Here is a 23043-nt window from a genome sequence, read left to right on the forward strand (position 1 = left end):
TTATATCCAGTGTGAGGTCCCATAATGGGGCAGATATTTTATTTTTTGTCTTTTTGTTTCATGGTTCATGTTGGTAATAAAATAATCAAATGTTAAACTAGACGATGTGTTCCACATTTATTTGGCCACAGTATATGTCAGATCAATACCAACAGAAAGAGCTCACCATTTTGACATTAGATATTACTCAGCCAAAAATGAATAGAATTATTCATTTAAACGATGCATGATGAAGATTGTCTATTTTTGGTTGCAAAATCCATATAGATTGCATGAATTATGTAGCAAGAAATAACAATTTGTGTTTTTGGCAACACAATGTGAAGCTCGAGTAGGGTGTATTTTACTATTTATATATTGAAGGGAAAGATAACTGGTTCAACTTTAACTTAGCTAAAACACTTCTCCAAAACATATACATTATGTTTTTATACAATCTTTTGTTTCCATTGTTGCACAAGAAAAACAATGTTATAATTGATCAAATACGCCTCAACACACACAACACAAACAAAGGCGGAAACTACAGTGGATATACAAAAGTCAACACACCCCTGTTCAAATGGCAGGTTTGTATTATTGTACACAAAAATGAGACCACGATAAAAAAAAAAAAATTAAAACATTTTTCAACTATTAGTTACCTAGAACCCACACAACTCGTTCCATCCATTTTCGGTACTGCTTATCCTCACTAGTGTTGCGGCCCCGCACAACTCAATTAATAAAGAATTAACAAGGAAGTAAAAATAAACAACTGAGATAACATGGTGGCAAAAGTGCACACACCCTCATATAAATGGGGATGTTGCTGTAGTAAAATTAAGCAATCACGTTTTAATTCATGTTAAGTGGGGGTCAGCGCACACCTTCCACCATTTGAAGTGCCTCTGATTGATTCCAAATAAATTGAGGAGGGACATATTCAAATAAATGCCCCTCAAATATCAAAACACTTTGGGTGGCATTGATGACAGAGAGGGTTTCTTCTTTTTAAATATATGAATGATGAGGGAAAAAATGTGCTGCAGCAATAAAAAAAAAATTTTCGACTAGGGAAAAAGGGTATGTGCTTGAGCACCATATTATGTCTATGTGTGCACGTGTCTGTTAAGTCCCCACTGAACGCTCAGGTACCAAATGCACCATTAGTCAAAATTCTTTTAATTGCTTGTATTTCCAAATACAAACACGAATTGGGAACACGGCATGATCTATTTCAAATTCAAATATGAGGACAAATTGTTGCTATGTATTTATTGAAAAGTAAAGACAAGGAATATTAGGCTGGTTAATGGTGTTGGAATGTTGTTGTTGTTGTTTTTTTTACCAACTCAAGGGGTATTGTGGAATGTAGACCAATAACCCTGGGCTGGAATAGTGGGTGCCAGAGGGGGTCAACTTCATGCCGACACAAATCCGAAGCAGTTTCAGAAACAGTACTTAAACAACAAAATATTTGAATGCAAAATGTTTTTTCACTCCCCTCACCTTCTGCAAAGGAAGTTACTTTTTTTCTCATGTTTTGATAAAGAATTGAATGTGTAGTGTTCCCAGTGCATTTGCGTAAATGGAAATAGCAGCTAATAAGGATTTTGCCCTTTACTCACTTTTTAAACACACTGCTATTAACTGATTATACACTTCTCTTTCACAATACATGTGACTCCAGATGGAATTTCCGAGTGTCTACAACAGCATGTCCTGTGGTTCTTCTGACAATATGATGCCTTGTTCGCGTGATTCTCTGTAGCTTATTTATCATCATCACTTTGAACATTCAGAACTACTTCAGTTATATTTCTATGGCAATTACACCAGAGCTGGATGAAGTGGCTGGGGAGAGGGAAGTCTGGGCGTCCCTGCTAAAGCTACTGCCCCCGCGACCCGACCCTGGATAAGCGGTAGAAAATGGATGGATGGATGGAATTACACCAGCATCTTATCTGTTTGTACCTTGATGAATCTTGGTTAGTTTCTACCATATTGTCAACAGTTCTTTTAAAATCGAGATAACATACATTTTTATTTCTATGTTATCATGATAATGTTTAAGTGTTTACAAACCATGGATCTGTCTGGGAGAAATGAAACAGTGAATCTCAACAAATGGATCTTTCAAACAACACTGTTGTGGTCATTACATGCACAGTTTATTACATATTTGCCCCCCTCTTTCCCACCCAAAAATAGAGTTGGTGAACAATCTAACCTCTTTATTCAGGTGCATAATCATAAGGCTTTTGATTTATTATCATTTCATTCAACTAGTTTACATGTCCTGAATATGCGGTTTTAGTTCCTCTGATGCAACACTTTGATTTTCTCTAATGTCATGTAAATGTAGTGTGTGTCATCCATCCATCCATCTTTACATTTTCTGTACCGCCTTATCCTCACGCAGGTCGCGGGAGTGCTGGAGCCTATCCCAGCTATCATCGGGCAGGAGGCAGGGTACACCCTGAACTGGTCGCCAGCCAATCGCAGGGCACATATAAGCAAACAACCATTCGCACTCGCATTCGTACCTATGGGCAATTGAGAGACTTCAATCAACCTACCATGCATGTTTTTGGGATGTGGGAGGAAACCGGAGTGCCCGGAGAAAACCCACGTAGGCACGAGGAGAACATGCAAACTCCACACAGGCGGGGCCTTAGAACTGTGCTAACCAGTCGCCCACCGTGCTGCTGTGTGTCATACAGTAAATCTAATTCTACATAATGGCTTTTTAAAAAGTTCCAGTGTCAAATTTAATTTCACTTTTCACTTTTTGTTGTTCAGCACTTTCCAGTCAGAGCACAGATGCTAGTGTAGCAATTCCTAAGGTTAAAACAACAAAATAACTCCTTAAAGGTTTTCCTCATCTCCTGACTCCTGAAGGCATAGATCAATGGGTCAATGACAGAATTGCACATGATGAGGATTAGGTACATGTTAAAGTGGGACATGAAGCACCCACAGTAGAGGTTCCGTGGACAGGATATCATAAGGATGAGATGGAGGAAGAAGGGAGCCCAGCAGACGATGAAGATCCCAAGGAGAATGGTCAGTGTGATGGCGCCCTTCATGCTGGTCTGCTGATGGATGGTGTTGTAACCTGACAGGGCAGCAATGCGCTTGACATGTGAACGGGCCAGCATGAACATGTGGCTGTAAAGGGATGCCATGATGAGCAGCATGCTGAAGAACATGGCCACAAGACAGATGATGACAGTCGTGGTATCGGAGTAGATAATAAAGATAATCCCACAGCCTGTGCAGAAAGGTCCAGATTCCCCCAATGACGCAGCCAGCTCGCCTCACCGTTATGATGTTGTGGTATCTCAGTGCATAGAAAATAGTAATATACCTGCAGATAACAACAACACGATGTTCATGTTACTTAATGATTTGTGAACTAACACTTTTCAGCATCATTACTTTTACTTGAAGTAATGTAATGAATTACCTTTGATTACATTTTATTACTTTTCTTAATTTTGAATGAATGCATCAACGGGACCCTTGGATATTTCCTCAAAGATGTGGATTAAAACCATCGGTCATTGTTTTGGAATTAACCACGTCTGATATAAAAATATGATCAAATCAAAAGTAAATACATAATGAAACAAATGTTTGTTGCAATAGACACAAATCTTTTGATACCACCATTTACAGTTACAGGTTCTGGACTTTGATTATTTTTCCGGGTTTTTTGAGACAAAAACATGTAGTGTGTGCTAATTAGAATGTTCAGTAAGGTGTTCAATGATAGTCCGACAACGACTCCTTGTCGACCACAGCGGAGACGTCAAACAATGTATGCAAATTTTGGGGAAAATGGCAAAATAAGAAACAAGAAAAAGAAAAAGATACAGTAAGTATGCGGGATAGTAATATGTGCTGCTTGCTTTGCTAGCAGTACCACTGTTAGTGTTGGTACTGCTTTCTCTGCAGCAGTCCCAAAATAATAAAACACAATAAAAGCGAATATAAAGAAATAAACTTTTTTTAAAAGCATAATTATTTTTTTGTTGGGACAAGTCAAAAGTCCCCTTCCTTGAGCTGTCACCTTATCGTGGTGGAGGGGTTTGTGTGTCCTAATGATCCTAGGAGCTAAGTTGTCTGGGGCTTTATGCCCCTGGCAGGGTCATCCATGGCAAACAGGTCCTAGGTGAGGGACCAGACAAAGCACAGCTCCAAAAACCCCTACGATGACAAACAATTCAGGAAGATGTTTTCCCTTGCCCGGACGCGGGTCACCGGTGCTCCCCTCTGGAGCCAGGCCTGGAAGTGGGGCTCGAAGGTGAGTGCCTAGTGGCCGGGACTGCACCCATGGGGCCCGGCCGGCACAGCCCGAATGGGTAACGTGGGTCCCCCTTCCCATGGGCTCACCAGCTGTGGGAGGGGCCATAGGGGTCGGGTGCAGTGTGAACTGGGCGGTGGCCGAAGGCAGGGACCTTGGCGATACAGAAGCTGGCTCTAGGGATGTGGAATGTCCCTCTCTGGCAGGGAAAGAGCCCAAGCTGGTGTGTGAGGTCAAGAAGTTCTGACTTGATATAGTCGGGCTCGCCTCATCACACAGCTTGGGCTCTGGTACCAGTCCTCTCGAGAGGGGTTGGACTCTCTTCCACTCTGGAGTTGCCCACGGTGAGAGGCGCCGAGCAGGTGTGGTTATACTTATTGCCCCCCGGCTTGGCGCCTGTACGTTGGGGTTCACCCCGGTGGACGAGCGGGTAGCCTCCCTCCACCTTCCGATGGGGGGACGGGTCCTGACTGTTGTTCGTGCCTATGCACCAAACAGCATTCCAGAGTACCCCCTTTTTGGAGTCTTTGCAAGGGGTGCTGGCGAGCGCTCCCGCTGGGGACTCGTTCTGCTGGGGGACTTCGATGCTCACATGGGCAAAGACAGTGAGACCTGGAAGGGGGTGATTAGGAGGAACGCCCCCCACCCCGATCAGAACCTGAGCGGTGTTCTGTTATTGGACTTCTGTGGTCATCACGGATTGTCCATAACGAACACCATGTTCAAGCATAAGGGTGTCCACACGTGCACTTAGCACCAGGACATCCTAGGTCGCAGTTTGGTGGTCGGTGAGGCAAAAACTCGGGCATAGGAGGAGTTCGGTGAGGCCAAGGAAAAAGACTTCCGGACGGCTTTGAGGAAATTCTGGTCCACCATCCGGCATCTCAGGAGGGGAAAGCAGTGCACCACCAACACTGTGTATAGTGGGAATGGGTGGCAGGGCCCCGGGGGTGGATGAGATTTGCCCGGAGTTCCTAAAGGCTCTGAATATTGTGGGGCTGTCCTGGTTGACACACGTCTGCAACATCGCGTGGACATCGGGGACAGTGCAGATTGGATTGGCAGACCGAGGTGGTCGCCCCCCTTTTTAAGAAGGGGGACCGGAGGGTGTGTTCCAACTACAGAGGGATCACACTCCTCAGCCTCCCTGGTAATGTCTATTCAGGGGTGCTGGAGAGGAGGGTCCGTCGGGAAGTCAAATCTCAGATTCAGGAGGAGCAGTGTGGTTTTCGTCCTGGCCGTGGAACAGTGGACCAGCTCTACACCCTCGGCAGGGTCCTCGAGGGTGCATGGGAATTCGCCCAACCAGTCTACATGTGTTTTGTGGACTTGGAAAGAATGGAACGGGAGATCGACAGGCGGATCGGTGCAGTGTCTGCAGTGATGCGGACTTTGTATCGGTCCGTTGTGGTAAAGAAGGAGATCCCGGATACAAGTGGCCGAAAATGAGTTTCCTCCGCAGGGTGTCCCGGCTCTCCCATAGAGATAGGGTGAGAAGCTCGGTCATCCAGGAGCATCTTCGAGTAGACTCGCTGCTTCTCCACATCGAGAGGAGCCACATGATTGGCTGGGGCATCTGATTCTGATGTCTCCCGGACGCCTCCCCGGGCACGCCCCACCGGGAGGAGACCCTGGGGACGACCCAGCACACGCTGGAGAGACTATTTCTCTCGGGTGGCCTGGGAACGCCTCGGGATCCCCTCGGAAGAGCTGAAGGAAGTGGCTGGGGAGAGGGAAGTCTGGGCGTCCCTGCTAAAGCTACTGCCCCCGCGACCCGACCTCGGATAAGCGGTAGAAAATGGATGGATGGATGGAAGTCAAATGTCACAACAACGGTGGTGTTATATGTGTGCCTTTAAGGGGTGTGGCCTAGTGAGTGACATTGAGAACATAGCTGGTTCGTCAGTTAGGCCCAGTACACACATAAAGACAATCAGGCTGTTTTTGTCTCGATTTTGCCCCTCCCCGACCAAGCGCGTCAAACACGAGAGTATCTTTTCTCTTATAAGATTATCCTATAAGAGTATCCTTAGGTCTGGTGTGTGTTAAGAGTGGATTTGTCCTGCTTTTAGGGTCTGAAACAGGTTGTAGAAGACAATCTTGACTATTGAACACATTCAATATTTACGACCAAAAATCATGTGCGTTGTGGAAGCCGGCGTCTCCCGGAATCAAGATGTGGTGAATTGTGAGGTGGAACGAAATTTAACCTTCCGCGCATACCCAGACGTGTTTCTCCTCCGGTGAGATCACATGTGATCACACAAAAATTCTGTCTTGGAGGACTTTTTCCCAGATCGCCAGTGGAAGAGACTCTTTATGTGTATGGTATTGTGTGTTGAGACTATTGGAGCACACCACACACAATACAACCAAAACTGCTAAATGCCAGATTTTTTTCTTCTGTTTGCTGAAGTAGAAGTTTATGATGTTTATTACCTGTCCACAGCGATGGCCACTAGACTGCACATTGATGCGACCACAGAGATGCAAATCATGGAATCAAAAATGTTGTCCATGTGGCGAATGAAGTGCTCCTCCACCACCAGCTGTCTGTTGTTGAGCAGGTAAATGACGACAGTTTCCCAGGCATTGGACACACTCACTAACATGTCAGCTACTGCCAAACTGCAAAAGCAAGACAGTTCATTACCTTAATGATGAAAGTGTAATTCATTAGAAAGTGAGACATGTCTCCTTTTGTAAGTTAAGAAAATACACTTAATTATTTTCATAGTTCGTCTTTACGGACATTATCAGTTCCCTAATCACTTAATTATTTTAAATTTAGTGTAGCATATGGATTGCTTTGACATTTTTTTTCTCTACAGAAAGACATTTTACGGTCATGCTAGAAAATCCAGAGTTAATTTCTTACTTCTGAATCACAGCACTTTCAGGCTGCCCTCACAATGGAGGGTTTTATGAATAATTTCTTGGGCAACTCAACTTTCTGGGAATACAAACTCCCAAGATGAATGATTTTTTTTCTGTTGAGAAATAACGTGCTTATCTTGGTACATTACAAGGGGTTTTTGTGTGCCTCCTTTTTTGCCTCTTCCACCGTTATGCCATATTAGCTAGCTTCAAGTCACTTTTAAGATTTCCGTTGATTTACCATTTCAAATGTCAGTGTGGTTGAATACCCCCCAAAAATATTTACCCTCTGTTATAGTGCATCATCCATTCATCCATGTTCTTTTACCGCTTATCCTCACTCGGGTTGCGGGCTGCTGGAGCCTATCCCAGCTATCTCTGGGCGGGAGGCGGGGTACACCCTGAACTGGTCGCCAGCCAATCGCAGGGCACATAGCACCCATTTGCTAAAATAATTTCCCTCACAGCACCCCATATTGAAAGTAAAAAAAACAGAATTGTTGAATATTTTTTTGCAGATTTATTTAATAAGCAAAACTGAAACATCACATGCCCACAAGTATTCGGACCCTTTGCTGTGACAATTGTAAAGTACATTTAAGTCAACAGCTGTCCATTTCTTCTGATCATCCCTGAGATGTTTCTAAACCTTCATTGAAGTCCATCTCTGTTTGATGGTATTGACTGGAGTTGATTGAGAACGGCATACACCTGCCTATATAAGAACTTACAGCTTATAGTGCATTTCAGAGCAAATGAGAATCAAGAGGTCTAAGGAACTGCCAGAAGAGCTCAGAGACAGAATTGTGCCAAAGCCCAGATCTGGCCAAGGTTACAAAAGAATTTCTGCTGCACTTAGGCTTCCTAACAGCAGAGTAGCCTCCATAATCCTTATATGGAAAACATTTAGGACGACCAGAACTCTTCCTAGAGCGAAATGAGCAATTGGGGGAGAAGAGCCTTGGTGAGAGTTGTAGAGAAGAATTTAGATAGATCTGGAGCAGGTTTGTATCTGGTATTTCTCAGTTATACATTGCTGCATTCATCTTTCCCCCAATTCGGACTCCCAGTTCCTTTTCATTCATTCATTAATTTTTCAGACCATTTATCCTCACTAGGTTTGAAGGTTTGAACCTACCATGCATGTTTTTGGCATGTGGGAAGAAACCAGAGTACCCGGAGAAAACCCACACAGGCACGGGGAGAACATGCAAACTCCACACAGGCGACGATGGATTTGAACCCCTGTCCTCAGAAGTGTGAGGCAAATGCGCCAACCAGTCGTCTACCGTGCCGGCGACTCCCAGTTCCTGCTGCTGAAAAACATTCCCCTCAGCATGATGCTGCTACCACCATGCTTCACAGGAGGGACGGTATTGGCCAGGTGATGTTTCCACCAAATATTGACATCTAGCATTCACAGCAAAGAGTTCAATCTTTGCCTCTGCAGTATTGTGTTTGTCATGGTCTGAGAGTCATCTGGGCAAAATGGATGCAGGCAGCCGTGATTTTTACTAAGGAGGGGCTTCTGTCTGGCCACTCTAACATGCAAGCCTGATTGGTGGACTGTTTATGTATTATTATGTATCCTTCCCCAGATCTGTGCCTGGAGACAATTCCTTTGACTCTTGGTTTGAACTTCACATCACGTACACGTGATTTCTTATTCTTCAATTTACTTGTATTTCAATGAAACATCGACTAGGAATGCCACATTCTTGCATAAACAAATTTGTTCTTGAGATTAAGTTTGTTATAGACGACCATTGACTTTGTCTTCTCTGCTGAGGCAGTGTGTACATGTTCCCTTTGGCCACTTTTTTTAATACAATTTGTGCAGTGCTGCATGAATGGCGATCATTTTGCGTTGTCATACAGTGGCGTGCAAAGGTCTGTTGCTGCCCAGGGTACACAAAGGTAGTAATGCCCCTCGCCAAAAAACAACTGGCAGCAGGTGCTTGGGTATATGTGTCTGTGTGTGTGTCTCTGATGGATATTTGTTGCTGGGTGAAGGGGGGCTGATGGCAATATTTTTCTTTTCAAAAATGGAAACGAAATTCTGGCGGAACGGTGTATGACTGGTTAGCACATCTGCCTCACAGTTCTGAGGGCCCGGGTTCAAATCCGGCCTCGCTTGTGTGGAGTTTGCATGTTCTCGCCGTGCCTGCGTGGGTTTTCTTTGAGTACTCCGGTTTCCTCCCACATCCCAAAAACAGGCATCGTAGGTTAACGGAAGAACTCTAAATTGCCCGTAGGAGTGACTGTGATTGCGAATGGTTGTTTGTTTATATGTTCCCTGCGATTGGCTGGCGACCAGTTCAGGGTGTACCCCGCCTCTCGCCCAGAGTCAGCTGGGATAGGCTCCAGCACGCCTGCGACCTTTGTAAGGAGAAGCGGTTTGGAAAATGAATGAATGATTTACACACATTTTTAAAATAATGATTCATTCAAACAGATTGGAAAAAACTCTTGAAGACAGCATAACTTTCATACTGTATCTGTCCTCCTGATCTTATCCCAAACCATATTTTTTAACAAATACTATATTTGTATTCGGTGTATATTTGGGTTATTAATTTGTGGTATGAGAGTGATGTATATCTGCTAGTCACAGTAAAAGTACGCTCCCTATAGATCTAGCTCATTATCATACGAATAAATGTAGTGTACTTGCGCATGTGCACATCTTCATACTACAGTTTAGAAAATGTGTTTTTCAGTATTTTGATGGGAACAATAGGCCTGATTCAACAATATGTTTATGAGAATTGTCTTAAATATGTTTATGGAAAGGTTGTAAAAAAATGTGAGTGGGAGTCAAAAGAGTTCTTAAAGACTCGTTATGCATTTTTTCACCATTTAAATCAGTTCCCAGGTGTCTATGACATGGTTTTGTCCAAATATCCCAAGGATAAAAGATGATAAAACAAACAAACTCTCCCTTTCCAGACACTCACTAAAATCTCCCGTTGCGGTGTCGAAAGTTGTTGTTCATCTAAAAGCGGTCTCATGTAAACAAACAGGCCCAGAGTAAAAACACGGAAAAATGGAAATTATTAGGTACCATTAACAATGTAAGTGACTCTTCTTCCTTTCCATAGCATTTTGCTTCCTATGTAAATCCTTCAAAAACTAAGCCAGCACACTTCGAAAAGTGAAAATGCAGTATCTGGATCATGTGTCACTGATAGCAGTGTCTGACCTCCTTGTATGTGCCGTTGGATCAATGACAAAGCAAACACATTGCTTTGTTGTTAGCATTGCGGAACCATATTCTTGATTTTTCTGATAGTTGGCCAGCAGTAATAAAAGTGAATAAGTATATGTTCATAAGTGGAACATACAGATTAGCAGTGAAGTTGTGGTTCGCAGTGTTCCTAGTGTCAGTGTGCTTTAACGTACCATCACTGTGCAGTAAGCTTTTTAAAAAAATAATAATAATGGAAAAAAAAAAACATTCAAAAACAACTAAATGATACAATGTATGCCAAGCTGTAGTCATAGTAAGCCCAATTTGTTGGAGACAAACTAAACTACTCTTCCTTTAAAAAGATAATAATAACCAAAATCTAATTAACAATATCAGAGAGGTTCCCGCGACCCTTGTGAGGATAAGCGGCTCAGAAAATGGATGGATGGATATCAGAGAGGTATTAATTTCAAATCTACTGTGCAAAATTATTACTCCATCCATGTTAAAAATCACAAATGATTTTTTCTTAATACATTTTGTATTGGATCTTTGTGCAAGTGGTCATAATGATATGGTTGATCTGTGTAACTTTTGGAAGTTGAGCCCTTACCTGCAGATGAAGAAGTACATGGGTGAATGAAGGTTTTTGTTCTTTACTATGGCTGTAATAACCAGGATATTCTCTAATAAGGAGATGATCCCCAAGGTCAGAAAGACCTGGGAGAGAGAGAAAGAGAGAGAGAGAGATAAATAGCGCAAATTGAAGCATGCTGATCGTAAAAGGTTTTTCCCAGTGGATTTATGATGCCTCTGCTTAAATTTATGAACTCACAGACAGCATGTGTTTAAAAGAAAATCTGCTTTAAATGTACCATTCAAACAGTCTTGTGACTCATTAAAAAAAAAAAAAAAATGTTTTATGCCTATTATAAGCCCTCAATGGGAAATTCAATTTAGAATTCTGCTGTATATTTTGTGTTGCACACCACACACAGAACCAGATAACACACATGCGGGCATGCAAGGAGAGATTCAGGACCCCCAAATCAAAATCTGCCAGGATCTGCGCCGCGCCACAGATGATCTGTCTACGAAAATAGAGGGACTTACCTCCACAGCGATGTGGAGCTGCTCACATGCTACAGGTTTGCTTGTCCCAGCCTTGTCTGCCAGGCTGAAGTTGGAGAGGTACGGCAAAGTGGAGTTACCCGTGAACATCTCCTCTTTGTTGGAGGACCCAAGAGACATATTCTGATCCAAATCAGTGTTGCTCAAGTCGGAATGGCATTTTATTGCAGGCTGGCAGAAGACAGTAAATGTCTTAGTGTTATTACAATGTGACAATGTACAATGTGTGTGTACAATGTGAAATTGCACATTTTCTCTGCTGTAGATTGAAGTGAAAAACATTGATTTAAAACTACCAACACATTTGATGAGCCATAAAACGGAATAATACTGTAGCTATACAGTATTTCTTCTAACTGCACATCATTCACACTGATTCATTATAGCCAGAATAGATACAGACACGCTTCCCCAGAATATTACTGAGTTTTTTTCTTTTCTTTTCCAAAGAAAAATGTATGCAATCATCTACTTCAGCAATGGATTTACTGCAAGCAATTCAAGAAGTTTTGAAGGTGTCGGACTGGAATAGTCTGCCATGGGCAAAGCCAGTGCGGAGATCTCAAGCCAAAAGCATGCACACGGCCCGCAGGCAGGATTTGGCCCTCCACATTTTATGAGATGCGCAAAAGCTGGCCACAAATTTTCCTTGGCTTACATTTAAAACTAGTTAAAATGATAACAATCAAATGTGAGGGGAATTATGAAATTTGATGCAGCTCAGCTTTTGGCTAGCTAATGTCATTGCTCGCAACATGCTTTTGACAGAACGTTAAACATGTTAACTCATTTGAAACGACCACAAACAAAATTTGAATATCAAATATATTTGATCACAGCGTGTCATCCTTTTCCATGTAAGCTTATCTCCTGCATCCTCCTCTCGAACACCAACTGCCCTCATGTCTTCCCTCACGACATCCATCAAGCTTCTCTTTGGTCTTCCTCTAGCTCTCTTGCCTGGCAGCTCCATCCTCATCACCCTTCTATACACATCATCTCTCCTCGGGACGTGTCCAAACCATCAAAGTCTGCTCTCTCTTAACTTTGTCTCCAAAACATCAAACCTTGGCTGTCCCTCTGATGAGCTCATTTCTAATTTTATCCAACCTGGTCACTCCTAGAGCGAACCTCAACATCTTCATTTCCGCCACCTCCAGCTCTGCTTCCTGTTGTCTCTTCAGTGCCACTGTCTCTAATCCGTACACCATGGCTGGCCTCACCACTGTTTTATAGACTTTCCCCTTCATCCTAGCAGAGACTCTTCTGTCACATAACACACCTGACACCTTCCTCCACCCGTTCCAACCTGCTTGGACCCGTTTCTTCACTTCCTGACCACACTCACCATTGCCTGTGGACGGTTGACCCCAAGTATTTAAAGTCCTCCACCCTTTCTAGCTCTTCTCCCAGTAGCCTCACTCTTCCCCCACCACCCCTCTCATTCATGCACATCAGAATCAGAATCATCTTTATTTGTCAAGTATGTCCAAAAAACACACAAGGAATTTGTCTCCGGTAGTTGGAGCCGCTCTAGTACGACAACAGACAGTCAATTTACAGAACACACATTCATTTTACTTCGGCTAATCTTCATTCATCTCCTTTCCAGTGCATGCCTCCATCTTTCTAACTGTTCCTCCACCTGCTTTCACTGCAGATCAGTGAAAGCATCTGCAAACATCATGGCCCATGGGGATTCCTGTCTAACCTCATCTGTCAGCCTATCCATCACCACTGCAAACAAGAAGGGGCTCAGGGCTGATCCCTGATGCATCCCACCTACACCTTGAACTCCTCTGTCACACCTACAGCACACTTCATCGCTGTTCTGCTGCCCTCATACATGTCCTGTATAATTATAACATACTTCTCTGCCACTCCAGACTTTGCATGCAGTACCACAGTTCCTCTCTGGGTACTCTGTCATAGGCGTTATGTAGATCTACAAAGACACAATGTAGCTCCTTCTGACCTTCTCTGTACTTTTCCATCAACATCCTCAAGGCAAATAATGCATCTGTGGTACTCTTTCTAGGCATGAAACCATACTGTTGCTTGCAAATATTCACTTCTGTCCTGAGTCTAGCCTCCACTACTCTTTCCCATAAGCTCATTGTGTGGCTCATCGACTTTATTACTCTATAGTTCCCACAGCTCTGCACATCAGCCTTGTTCTTAAAAATGTGCACCAGCACACTTTTCCTCCATCCCTCAGGCATCTTCTCACCCACTAGAATTCTGTTCAACAACCTGGGCAAAAACTCCACAGCCACCTCTCCTAGATGCTTCCATACCTCCACAGGAATGTCATCAGGACCAACTGGTTTTTCATTTTTCATCCTCTTTAGTGCATTTATAACTCCCCCCCGACTAATCATTGCTACTTCCTGGTCCACCACACTTGCCTTGTCGAATGTTCCTTCCTTCTCATTTTCCTCATTCATCAACTCCTCAAAGTATTCTTTCCATCTATCCAGCACACTACTTGCACCAGTCAACACATTCCCATCTATATCCTTAATCACCCTAACCTGCTGCACATCCTTCCCATCTCTATCCCTCTGTCTGGCCAACCTGTATTAATCATTTTCTCCTTCTTTAGTGTCCAACCTGGCATACATGTGATCAAAAGCATCTTGTTTAGCCTTTGCCACCTCTACCTTCGCCCTATGTCGCATCTCAATGTATTCCTTTCTCTTTTCCTCAGTCCTCTCAGTGTCCCACTTCTTCTTTCCTTGTATGATTTCCTGTACTGTGAGGTTCCACCACCAAGTCTCCTTCTCTCCTTTCCTGCCAGAAGATACACCAAGTACTCTCCTGCCTGTCTATCTGATCACCTTGGCTGTAGTGGTCCAGTCTTCTGTAAGAAGAAGAAGAAGAAGAAGAATCACCTTTTATTCTCATGAACATCCATGCATGCACACGAAAAATTTTCTCTGCATTTAACCCATCACAGTGAACAAATACACGTTAGTGGAACACACTGGAGCAGGAGGCAGCTGAAGCGCCCGGGGAGCATTTCGGGGTATCAGTGTCTTGCTCAAAGGACACCACAGCCGTGAGTCCGGGGGATGTTGGCGGATGGTTCAGTCGGGGTCATGAACCTAGGTCCCCCACGGTAGCAGGCAATGATCTTAACCATTGAGCCACAGCTACTCCTCCTGTCTACCGAGAGCCTGTCTCACCTCTTGTCGAAAAGCCGCACAACGCTCTTCCTTTCTCAGCTTCCACCACATGGTTCTCTGCTCTGCTTTTGTCTTCTTAAGCTTCATCCCCACCACCAGAGTCATCTTACACACCACCATCCTATGCTGTCGAGCCACACTCTCCCGTACCATTACCTTACAGTCAGTAACCTCCTTCAAATTACATCGTCTGCACAAGATGTAATTCACCTGCGTGCTTCTACCTCCGCTCTTGTTGGTCACCCTATGTTCCTGCCTCTTCTGAAAAAAAAAGTGTTCTCTACAACTTCCATCCTTTTTGCAAAGTCTACCACCATCTGTCCCCCCAAGTTCCTTTCCTGGATGCCGTACTTACGCATCACTTCTTCATCACCCCTATTTCCTTCACCAACATGTCCATTACAATCTGCACCAATCACGACTCTCTCTCTCTGTCTGGGATGCTCAGAACTGCTTCGTCTAGCCCCTTCCAGGATTTCTCTTTCACCTCTAGGTCACATCCTACCTATGTGGCATAGCTGCTAATCACATAATACATAACACCCTCAATTTCAAGTTTCAGCCTCATCAATCCATCTGATACTCTTTTCCGCTCCAAGACATTCTTAGCTAACTCTTCCTTTAAAATAACCCCTACTCCATTTCACTTTCGATCTACACCATGGTAAAATAATTTAAAGCATGCCCCTAAACTTCTAGCCTTACTGCCTTTCCACCTGGTCACACAAGTGGGCGACCAACATCAACTCCGTCCTCAAAAAAGCCCAGCAGAGGATGTACTTCCTGCGGCTTCTGAGAAAGCACGGCCTGCCACAGGAGCTGCTGAGGCAGTTCTACACAGCGGGCATCGAATCAGTCCTGTGTTCTTCCATCACAGTCTGGTTTGGCGCTGCTACAAAAAAGGACAAACTCCAACTGCAACGGACAATCAAAACTGCTGAAAGGATTGTCGGTACCCCCCTAACCCACCCTTGAGGACTTGCACGCTGTCAGAACTAAGTAAACTAACTTTTTGACATGAGTTCGTTGTCACATTTCTGTGGGGCCAATTATATATTACTCGTGCACTCACTGTAGTAGTGTCGCCACGCTGCACTATTTGCATATCTGTTGTTGAGCAATACTGGCCACTCACGCCAGAGTAGCATCTGCACCACTTTCACACTGACTGAGGAGTATCTGCAACATTTGCACAATCAACATCGTCCCAGATGATCGCACTACTCGTCACTTTAAACCGCATACACTCCTTGAAGTCTCAGCGCCCTTTGCGCAATGGTCATTGCACCGGACTATTGCAATATTAGTCATTCGAACTGCTCTAAGGGCTAGAGGACTCTGCATCTTTTGCACAATTGTCAAAAAAATAAATAAATAAATGTACCGGAATTGCCAGATAACTATTAACCCTTTATTGCTCAGTGACTGGTTTTTGTCACTGTCTTTATGTCTCAAAAGACATAAAGACAGTGACTCTGTTGTCTGTTTATGTCTCTGTTGTCGTACTAGAGTGGCTCCAACTACCGGACACAAATTCCTTGTGCGTTTTTTGGACATACTTGGCAAATAAAAATGATTCTGATTCTGATTTTGATGTCAACCAACTCCTGAGATTTTCTGTCATAGTCCCAACATTCAAAGTGCCCACATTAAATTCTAGGCTCTGTGCTTTCCTCTTCTTTTTCGGCCTAAGAAACCGCTTTCTACCTTTCCTTCGTCTTCGACCCACAGCAGCTGAATTTCCACCAGTGGCCTGCAGGTTAACGGTGCCAGGGTGGACGTTGTTAACCTGGGCCACGACCGATCCGGTATGGAATTTTTTAGATGAACGCTTATATTTGTTTCAAGCCAGATGCCCTTTCTGACGCAACCCTTTGCATTTATCCGGGCTTGGGACCGGCTTACAGTTTGCACTGGCTTGTGCCCCCCGTAGGGCTGCATTACAAAATTTTAATATCAGTGTAGCATGAAAAAACAGCAGCGTTGTACAAGCACAACAGGATTTAAAGCGCCCCAGTCGGGCTCCTTCAATGGAGCCAAAGCAATAACTGACATTACTATCTTAGTGTTCTTATAGCATTTTAATTCACACTGTTCAAACTGTTACTGTTGCCCTTGTCTGCATCCTTCATTTCTGAAAAAGAAGACTAGAAACTATAAAAGTCACATTGTAATTTCCTAAAATGAAAATATTTAAGCTGTTGATATTTCACTTTAATGTCATTAAACCTGTTCCAGTTTACACAAAACATGAACAGTTTGTTTTATATTTTGTTCCTTCAATTAACCAAATGTGAACCGAACCATGACTTTGAAACCAAGGTACAGAACCGCAGATTTTGGCATATAGTTATGCCCCTTGTGATTATGTGGCTTCACCGTTGTAACTGCCACTTGAGGGCAACCATGACAACGATGAGCCTGTGATGAAAAGTTTGACACCCCTGCAACAAGGGCAACAGTGAGCCCCTTAAAATGGAGGTTCTAGGTAAAATGGTTGTTATTCTTAAATATTAATTAGGTTTTTGGTGAAACCTCTAGAAGTTAAAGATGCAAGTGCACAATTATGGCATCTTGGTTGTTTTATTTTTAAACTCACTGAGGTGGTGTATGATATTATCATACAGTGGCTTGTAAAAGAAACCCTGTGTGTCCGCATCCTGTTTCTCAGCAATGACACATTTGAATCTTCCCTCCAGGGAAATTAACACCCTTTCCTAACTCATGACTTGTGAAGTCGACCCTGCAGCAGCGTCAGGTGACGGTTTCCTTCTTATGAAGCAGACACAAATAGTTAAGCATTGTAACACTTTCCGATGAAAAGCATCTCCTCCTTCTTTTTTTTTTTTTTATACAAAGAAAGAGCATTGCATAATGTTATTTTAAGCAATGAAGGTGCTCATACTTTGCTCTTCTTGGCAGTTTATTTGTACAGATCCAAAATAATTAATGAAATTCAAGAGGAAAAAATGTTTTCTAAATATGCTTCTAAAGCATGCACAAATATAAATATTTATTTTCCCTCCATTGAATATATTGTAAGGTGGTTAGGATGTCAGCTTCACGTACTGAGGTACAACATTTAACTCTCTGTTCCAGCCATCAAATGTGGATATCAAATTTGCATATTCTCCCAATGCTTGCGTATGTCTTCTCGAGGTTTGTCAGCTTCCTCCCACATTATAAAAACGTGCATGTTAGATTAATTAAAGACTAAAGTGTCCATGGGTGTGAATGGTTCTTTGTCTGTGTGTTCCCTGTGATTGACAGGTGACCATTCCAGGGTGTGTAATGACAATGACACTGTCAAGCAAGACAGTCACAAGTATGTGTAGTTCCTTTTCTTGTCTTTCAGCACATGGTACAGTGGGTACGGAAAGTAGTCAGACCCCCTTAAATTTTTCACTCTTTGTTATATTGCAGCCATTTGGTAAAATCATTTAAGTTCATTGTTTTCCTCATCAATGTACACACCGCCCACCATATTGACGGAAAAAAACAGAATTGTTTACATTTTTGCAGATTTATTAAAAAAAAAAAAAAAAAAAAAAAATGGAAATATCATACAGCCATAAGTATTCAGACCCTTTGCTGTGACACTCATATATTGAACTCGGGTGCTGTCCATTATTTCTGATCATCCTTGAGATGGTTCTACACCTTCATTTGAGTCCAGCTGTGTTTGATTATACTGATTGGACTTGACGAGGAAAGCCACACACCTGTCTATATAAGACCTTACACCTCACAGTACATGTCAAAGCAAATGAGAATCATGAGGTCAAAGGAACTGCCTGAGGAGCTCAGAGACAGAATTGTGGCAAGGCACAGATCTGGCCATGGTTACAAAAAAAGGTCTGCTGCATTTAAGATTCCTAAGAGCACAGTGGCCTCCATAATCCTGAAATGGAAGACGTTTGGGACGACCAGAACGCTTCCTAGAGCTGGCCGTCCCGGCAAACTGAGCAATCGGGGGAGAAGAGCCTTGGTGAAAGAGGTAAAGAAGAACTCAAAGATCATTGTGGCCGAGCTCCAGAGATGCAGTCGGGAGATGGGAGAAAGTTCTAGAAAGTCAACCATCAATGCAGCCCTCCACCAGTCGGGGCTTCATGGCAGAGTGGCCCGATGGAAGCCTCTCCTCAGTGCAAGACAAAGGAAAACCCGCATGGAGTTTGCTAAAAAAAAACACCTGAAGGACTCCAAGATGGTAAGAAATAAGATTCTCTGGTCTGATGAGACCAAGATCGAACTTTTTGGCCTTAATTCATAGCGGTATGTGTGGATAAAACCAGGCACTGCTCATCACCTGTCCAATACAGTCCCAACAGTGAAGCACGGCGGTGGCAGCATCATGCTGTGGGGGTGTTTTTCAGCTGCAGGGACAGGATGACTGGTTGCAATCAAAGGAAAGATGAATGCAGCCAAGTACAGGGATATCCTGGACGAAAACCTTCTCCAGAGTTCTCAGGACCTCAGACTGGGCCGAAGGTTCACCTTCCAACAAGACAATGACCCTAAGCACACAGCTAAAATAACGAAGAAGTGGCTTCAGAAAGAACTCTGTGATTGTTCTTGAATGGCCCAGCCAGAGCCCTGACTTAAACCCAATTGAGCATCTCTGGAGAGACCTGAAAATGGCTGCCCACCAACGTTCACCATCCAACCTGACAGAACTGCAGAGGATCTGCAAGGAGGAATGGCAGAGGATCCCCAAATCCACGTGTGAAAAACTTGTTGAATCATTCCCAAAAAGACTCATGGCTGCCGTAGCTCAAAAGGGTGCTTCTACTAAATACTGAGCAAAAGGTCTGAATACTTATGGCTGTGTGATATTTCACTTTTTCTTTTTTAATAAATCTGCAAAAATTTCAACAATTCCGTTTTTTTCTGTCATTTTGGGATGCTGTGTGTACATTAATGAGAAAAAATATGAACTTAAATGATTTTAGCAAATGGCTGTAATATAACAAAGAGTGAAAAATTTAAGGGGGTCTAACTACTTTCCGTACCCACTGTATCATGTGCTGAAAGACAAGAAAAGGAACTGCACAAACTTGTGACTGTCTTGCTTGATAGTGTCAGGGTCTGAATACTTTCCGTACCCACAGTAAATGGACTTCACTTTTATAGCACTTTATCGATACCATCACAGTGTCCAAAGCACTTCACAAGGCCTCACATTCACCCACTCACACCCACATTCATACACCAATGGGCGACTGCTGCCAGGCCCACTGGGAGCACGGTAGGTTAATTGAAGACTCTAAATTGCCCGTAGGTGTGAATGTGCGTGCGAATGGTTGTTTGTTTATGTGTGCCCCGCGATTGGCTGGCCACCAGTTTAGGGTGTACCCCACCTCCTGGCCGAAGATAGCTGGGATAGGCTCCAGCACTCCCGCAACCCTTGTGAGGATAAGCGGCTCAGAAAATGGATGGACGGATGTCTTGCCCAAGGACACGTCGACACGCGAAAAGTCGTAGCCGGGATTTGGACTAGTGACCCTTATCATCAAATTATGTTAACAACAACCATTCATGTATGCATCCATTTTACATCGTTACAGTATATATTTATCATGAATCAACCTTGGGTCTATGATGGAAACGTATCTCTCTCGCATCGTGTGATGTACATTATTCAGTGATGGTTACAGCACATTGCATCGCCAGATTTCTTTAATGCAGATCAGTTTTCAGTGTGCATTCATTGCTTATGCTGATGTTTTGACGTAAAATATTCACAGAATGATACAAAAATGTAGAATTACAGGCACGTACACACGCACGCGCGCACACACGCACACACACACGCGCGCGCACACACACACACACACACACACACACACACACACCAGTACAGTTGATTATGTGTTATTGAATTATGACTTAATCATGATATACAAATAATTGTCCGGACGTGAACATCTCAGAGTGACACTACCAAGAGGTGGGTGAGAGCATAACAGCTGATGAAATGATTTCTGGGATTTGTAGTATCGGTGGTGTATGCAGTTCTGGATTAACTGGCCAGTTTAAAAACTAAAAAAAATAAAATTCTGCAGTTCAGAAAAAGGTCTAAAAAAGGCAAAGAAACATTTCCTTTCATTTTTGGCTAAACAGAACAATATGTTTAACTTTCCATCCTCCATTTCCATTCCTTTTAAAACGAAGGGGATCACCGGTGACACTGCGGCGCATGTGTTTTTCAAGTTACCGTAACTCCTCGCTACTTCATGCAATTTTAATCATTCAAACTGCCCCTGAAAGCTGTGAAACGAATAAATATGTCTATTATTATGACGCTAAAATGGTTAAAGCATGTTTTTAACGTGATGAACCTCAATTTCTGCAGTGATTTAAAAAAAGTCAATTGCCAACACTTTTACACCGATTGAAGCTATTGCATACTGAAGGAATCTCTTTTGTTGTTGTTGTTCTTTTTTATTACTGAACAGACATTAGAATTGTTTTTGAGCTTCTGCTCACAAAGACAAAAGATGCTTCATTTGTGATGCTGAGTTTACTCTGAATTAATTTCACCACCACCTTCCTGATCTACATACAGTAAATAAATTGAATTCAACAACACTTTGTGCCTTGTACTTTAGTCCAGGTTTGGGTAATCACACAATGTCTAATCCAGATCACACGCTGTTCAGGTCAGTTTGGACCAATCGATATACAGTATTCTGAGTCGCTATTTTGAGTATGCTGCAGATGAACACAGATGAAGGACTCACCTCTTGCAGTGGCAGTGACTTAAATCTTCTCTTTAGTGTTTTAGTGGACTGATTGGATAGCGGATTCACGATCCATCAGAGTGAGCATGCTACGCGGTGAGGGTTTTAGAGAGTAAGAGAGATGGGAGGGTTCGTCAACCACCAACCCTCCTTCTATTATGTGAGCGAGAGCTTGTGTGTTTTGTGATGTCAGGAAACCCATGACTTCACAGTTGGTTGTAAAAGCCAGCTGTAGACATCTTACTTATTGTTTGCTATATACTGTTGTGTGTGAGGAGCTTGAAGACTTCACTCGGAGCACAGGGGAGACTGTCCTGATGAGGGGTTACGCTTCGTTTACACTATGTTGCCATTTCAGGCCACAGTGGACAAAATGGGGTGGTTATGAAACAATACTAGGGGGCGGGGTGGGTAAACTTGACATCGTGCTTGCCATGATGCCCGTCGATTTCATTGTTGCATGGGAGCCCTGTTTGCCTGAAACGTTTTGCGGTGTTGGATTTTGGCGAAATTTATTTTTGTGTGTGTCCGTATTCAAGTCTTATAAACGGTTTTATAACATCTGTGACGGTCTTGTGGAAGGATGGGGCTACTCAGTCCTGGAGGCTCAGAGCCGCACTGTGTTTCAGTGCACAGGCTGCCATTGACGTTACCTCCCACCCTGTCACGTGCTAATGGATGATTTCATGACGGATGACACTTGGACACCCTTCAGCAGCTTCGGAACACCTTTGTGGCCTCCTGCCAGGCCCAGCTGCAGAGTCGGTGTCAGCAAAGGGGGGCACATACTGCCACTCAATAAATGTTTTATCAGATTTGTTTTCTGTGAACAACTACTCACTAATCCATCTCTGATACCAAAACAAACAAAAGTGACATTTATTTCCATGCACACTCATGACGCACAGCTTGTGACCATAGGTGAGGGTAGGAACGTAGCTCGACCGGTAAATTGAGAGCTTCACCTTTCGGCTTAGCTCCTTCTTTAGCATAACGGACCGATACAAAGTCTGCATCACTGCAGACGTTGCACCGATCCGCCTGTCGATCTCCCGTTCCATTCTTCCCTCACTCATGAATGAGACCCCAAGATACTTGAACTCCTCCACTTGAGGAAGGATCTCATCCCCGACCTGGAGAGGGCATGCCACACTTTTCCGACTGAGGACCATGGTCTCAGATTTGCAGGTGCTGATTTTCATCCCTGCCGCTGTACACTCGGCTACGAAGCGCTCCAGTGAGAGTTGGAGATCATGGCTTGATGAAGCCAACAAAACCACATAATATGCAAAAAGCAGAGATGCAATACTGAGGGCACCAAACCGGACTACCTCTACCCCTCGGCTTCGCCTATCCCATACTCTCGAAGCACCCCCCACAGGACCCCCCGAGGGACACGGTCGAACACCTTCTCCAAGTCCACAAAACACATGTAGACTAGTTGGACGAACTCTCATGCAGCCTCGAGGACTCTGCCAAGGGTGTAGAGATGGTCCATTGTTCCATGGCCAGGATGAAAACCGCACTGCTCATCCTGAATCTGAGATTTGACTTCCCGACGGACCCACCTCTCCAGCACCACTTAATAGACCTTACCAGGGAGGCTGGTAAGGTGAGGAGGTCTTT

At 43.6% G+C, this 23043-nt stretch overlaps 1 protein-coding gene across 1 annotated transcript; it reads right to left on the reverse strand.

Annotated features, from left to right (window-relative positions):
- Positions 1-589: 589 nt before the first annotated feature.
- Positions 590-21545, reverse strand: LOC133401131 (melanocortin receptor 5-like). The gene is given in 6 exon segments (XM_061673696.1): positions 590-3266; positions 3268-3352; positions 6731-6919; positions 10972-11078; positions 11472-11660; positions 21418-21545. Coding segments are annotated over 5 exon segments (1005 nt in total). The 5' UTR covers positions 11610-11660; positions 21418-21545; the 3' UTR covers positions 590-2780.
- Positions 21546-23043: the final 1498 nt, after the last annotated feature.

This window comes from Phycodurus eques, chromosome 4 (assembly GCF_024500275.1).
Source record: "Phycodurus eques isolate BA_2022a chromosome 4, UOR_Pequ_1.1, whole genome shotgun sequence".
In the NCBI taxonomy this organism is placed as follows: Eukaryota; Metazoa; Chordata; class Actinopteri; order Syngnathiformes; family Syngnathidae; genus Phycodurus; species Phycodurus eques.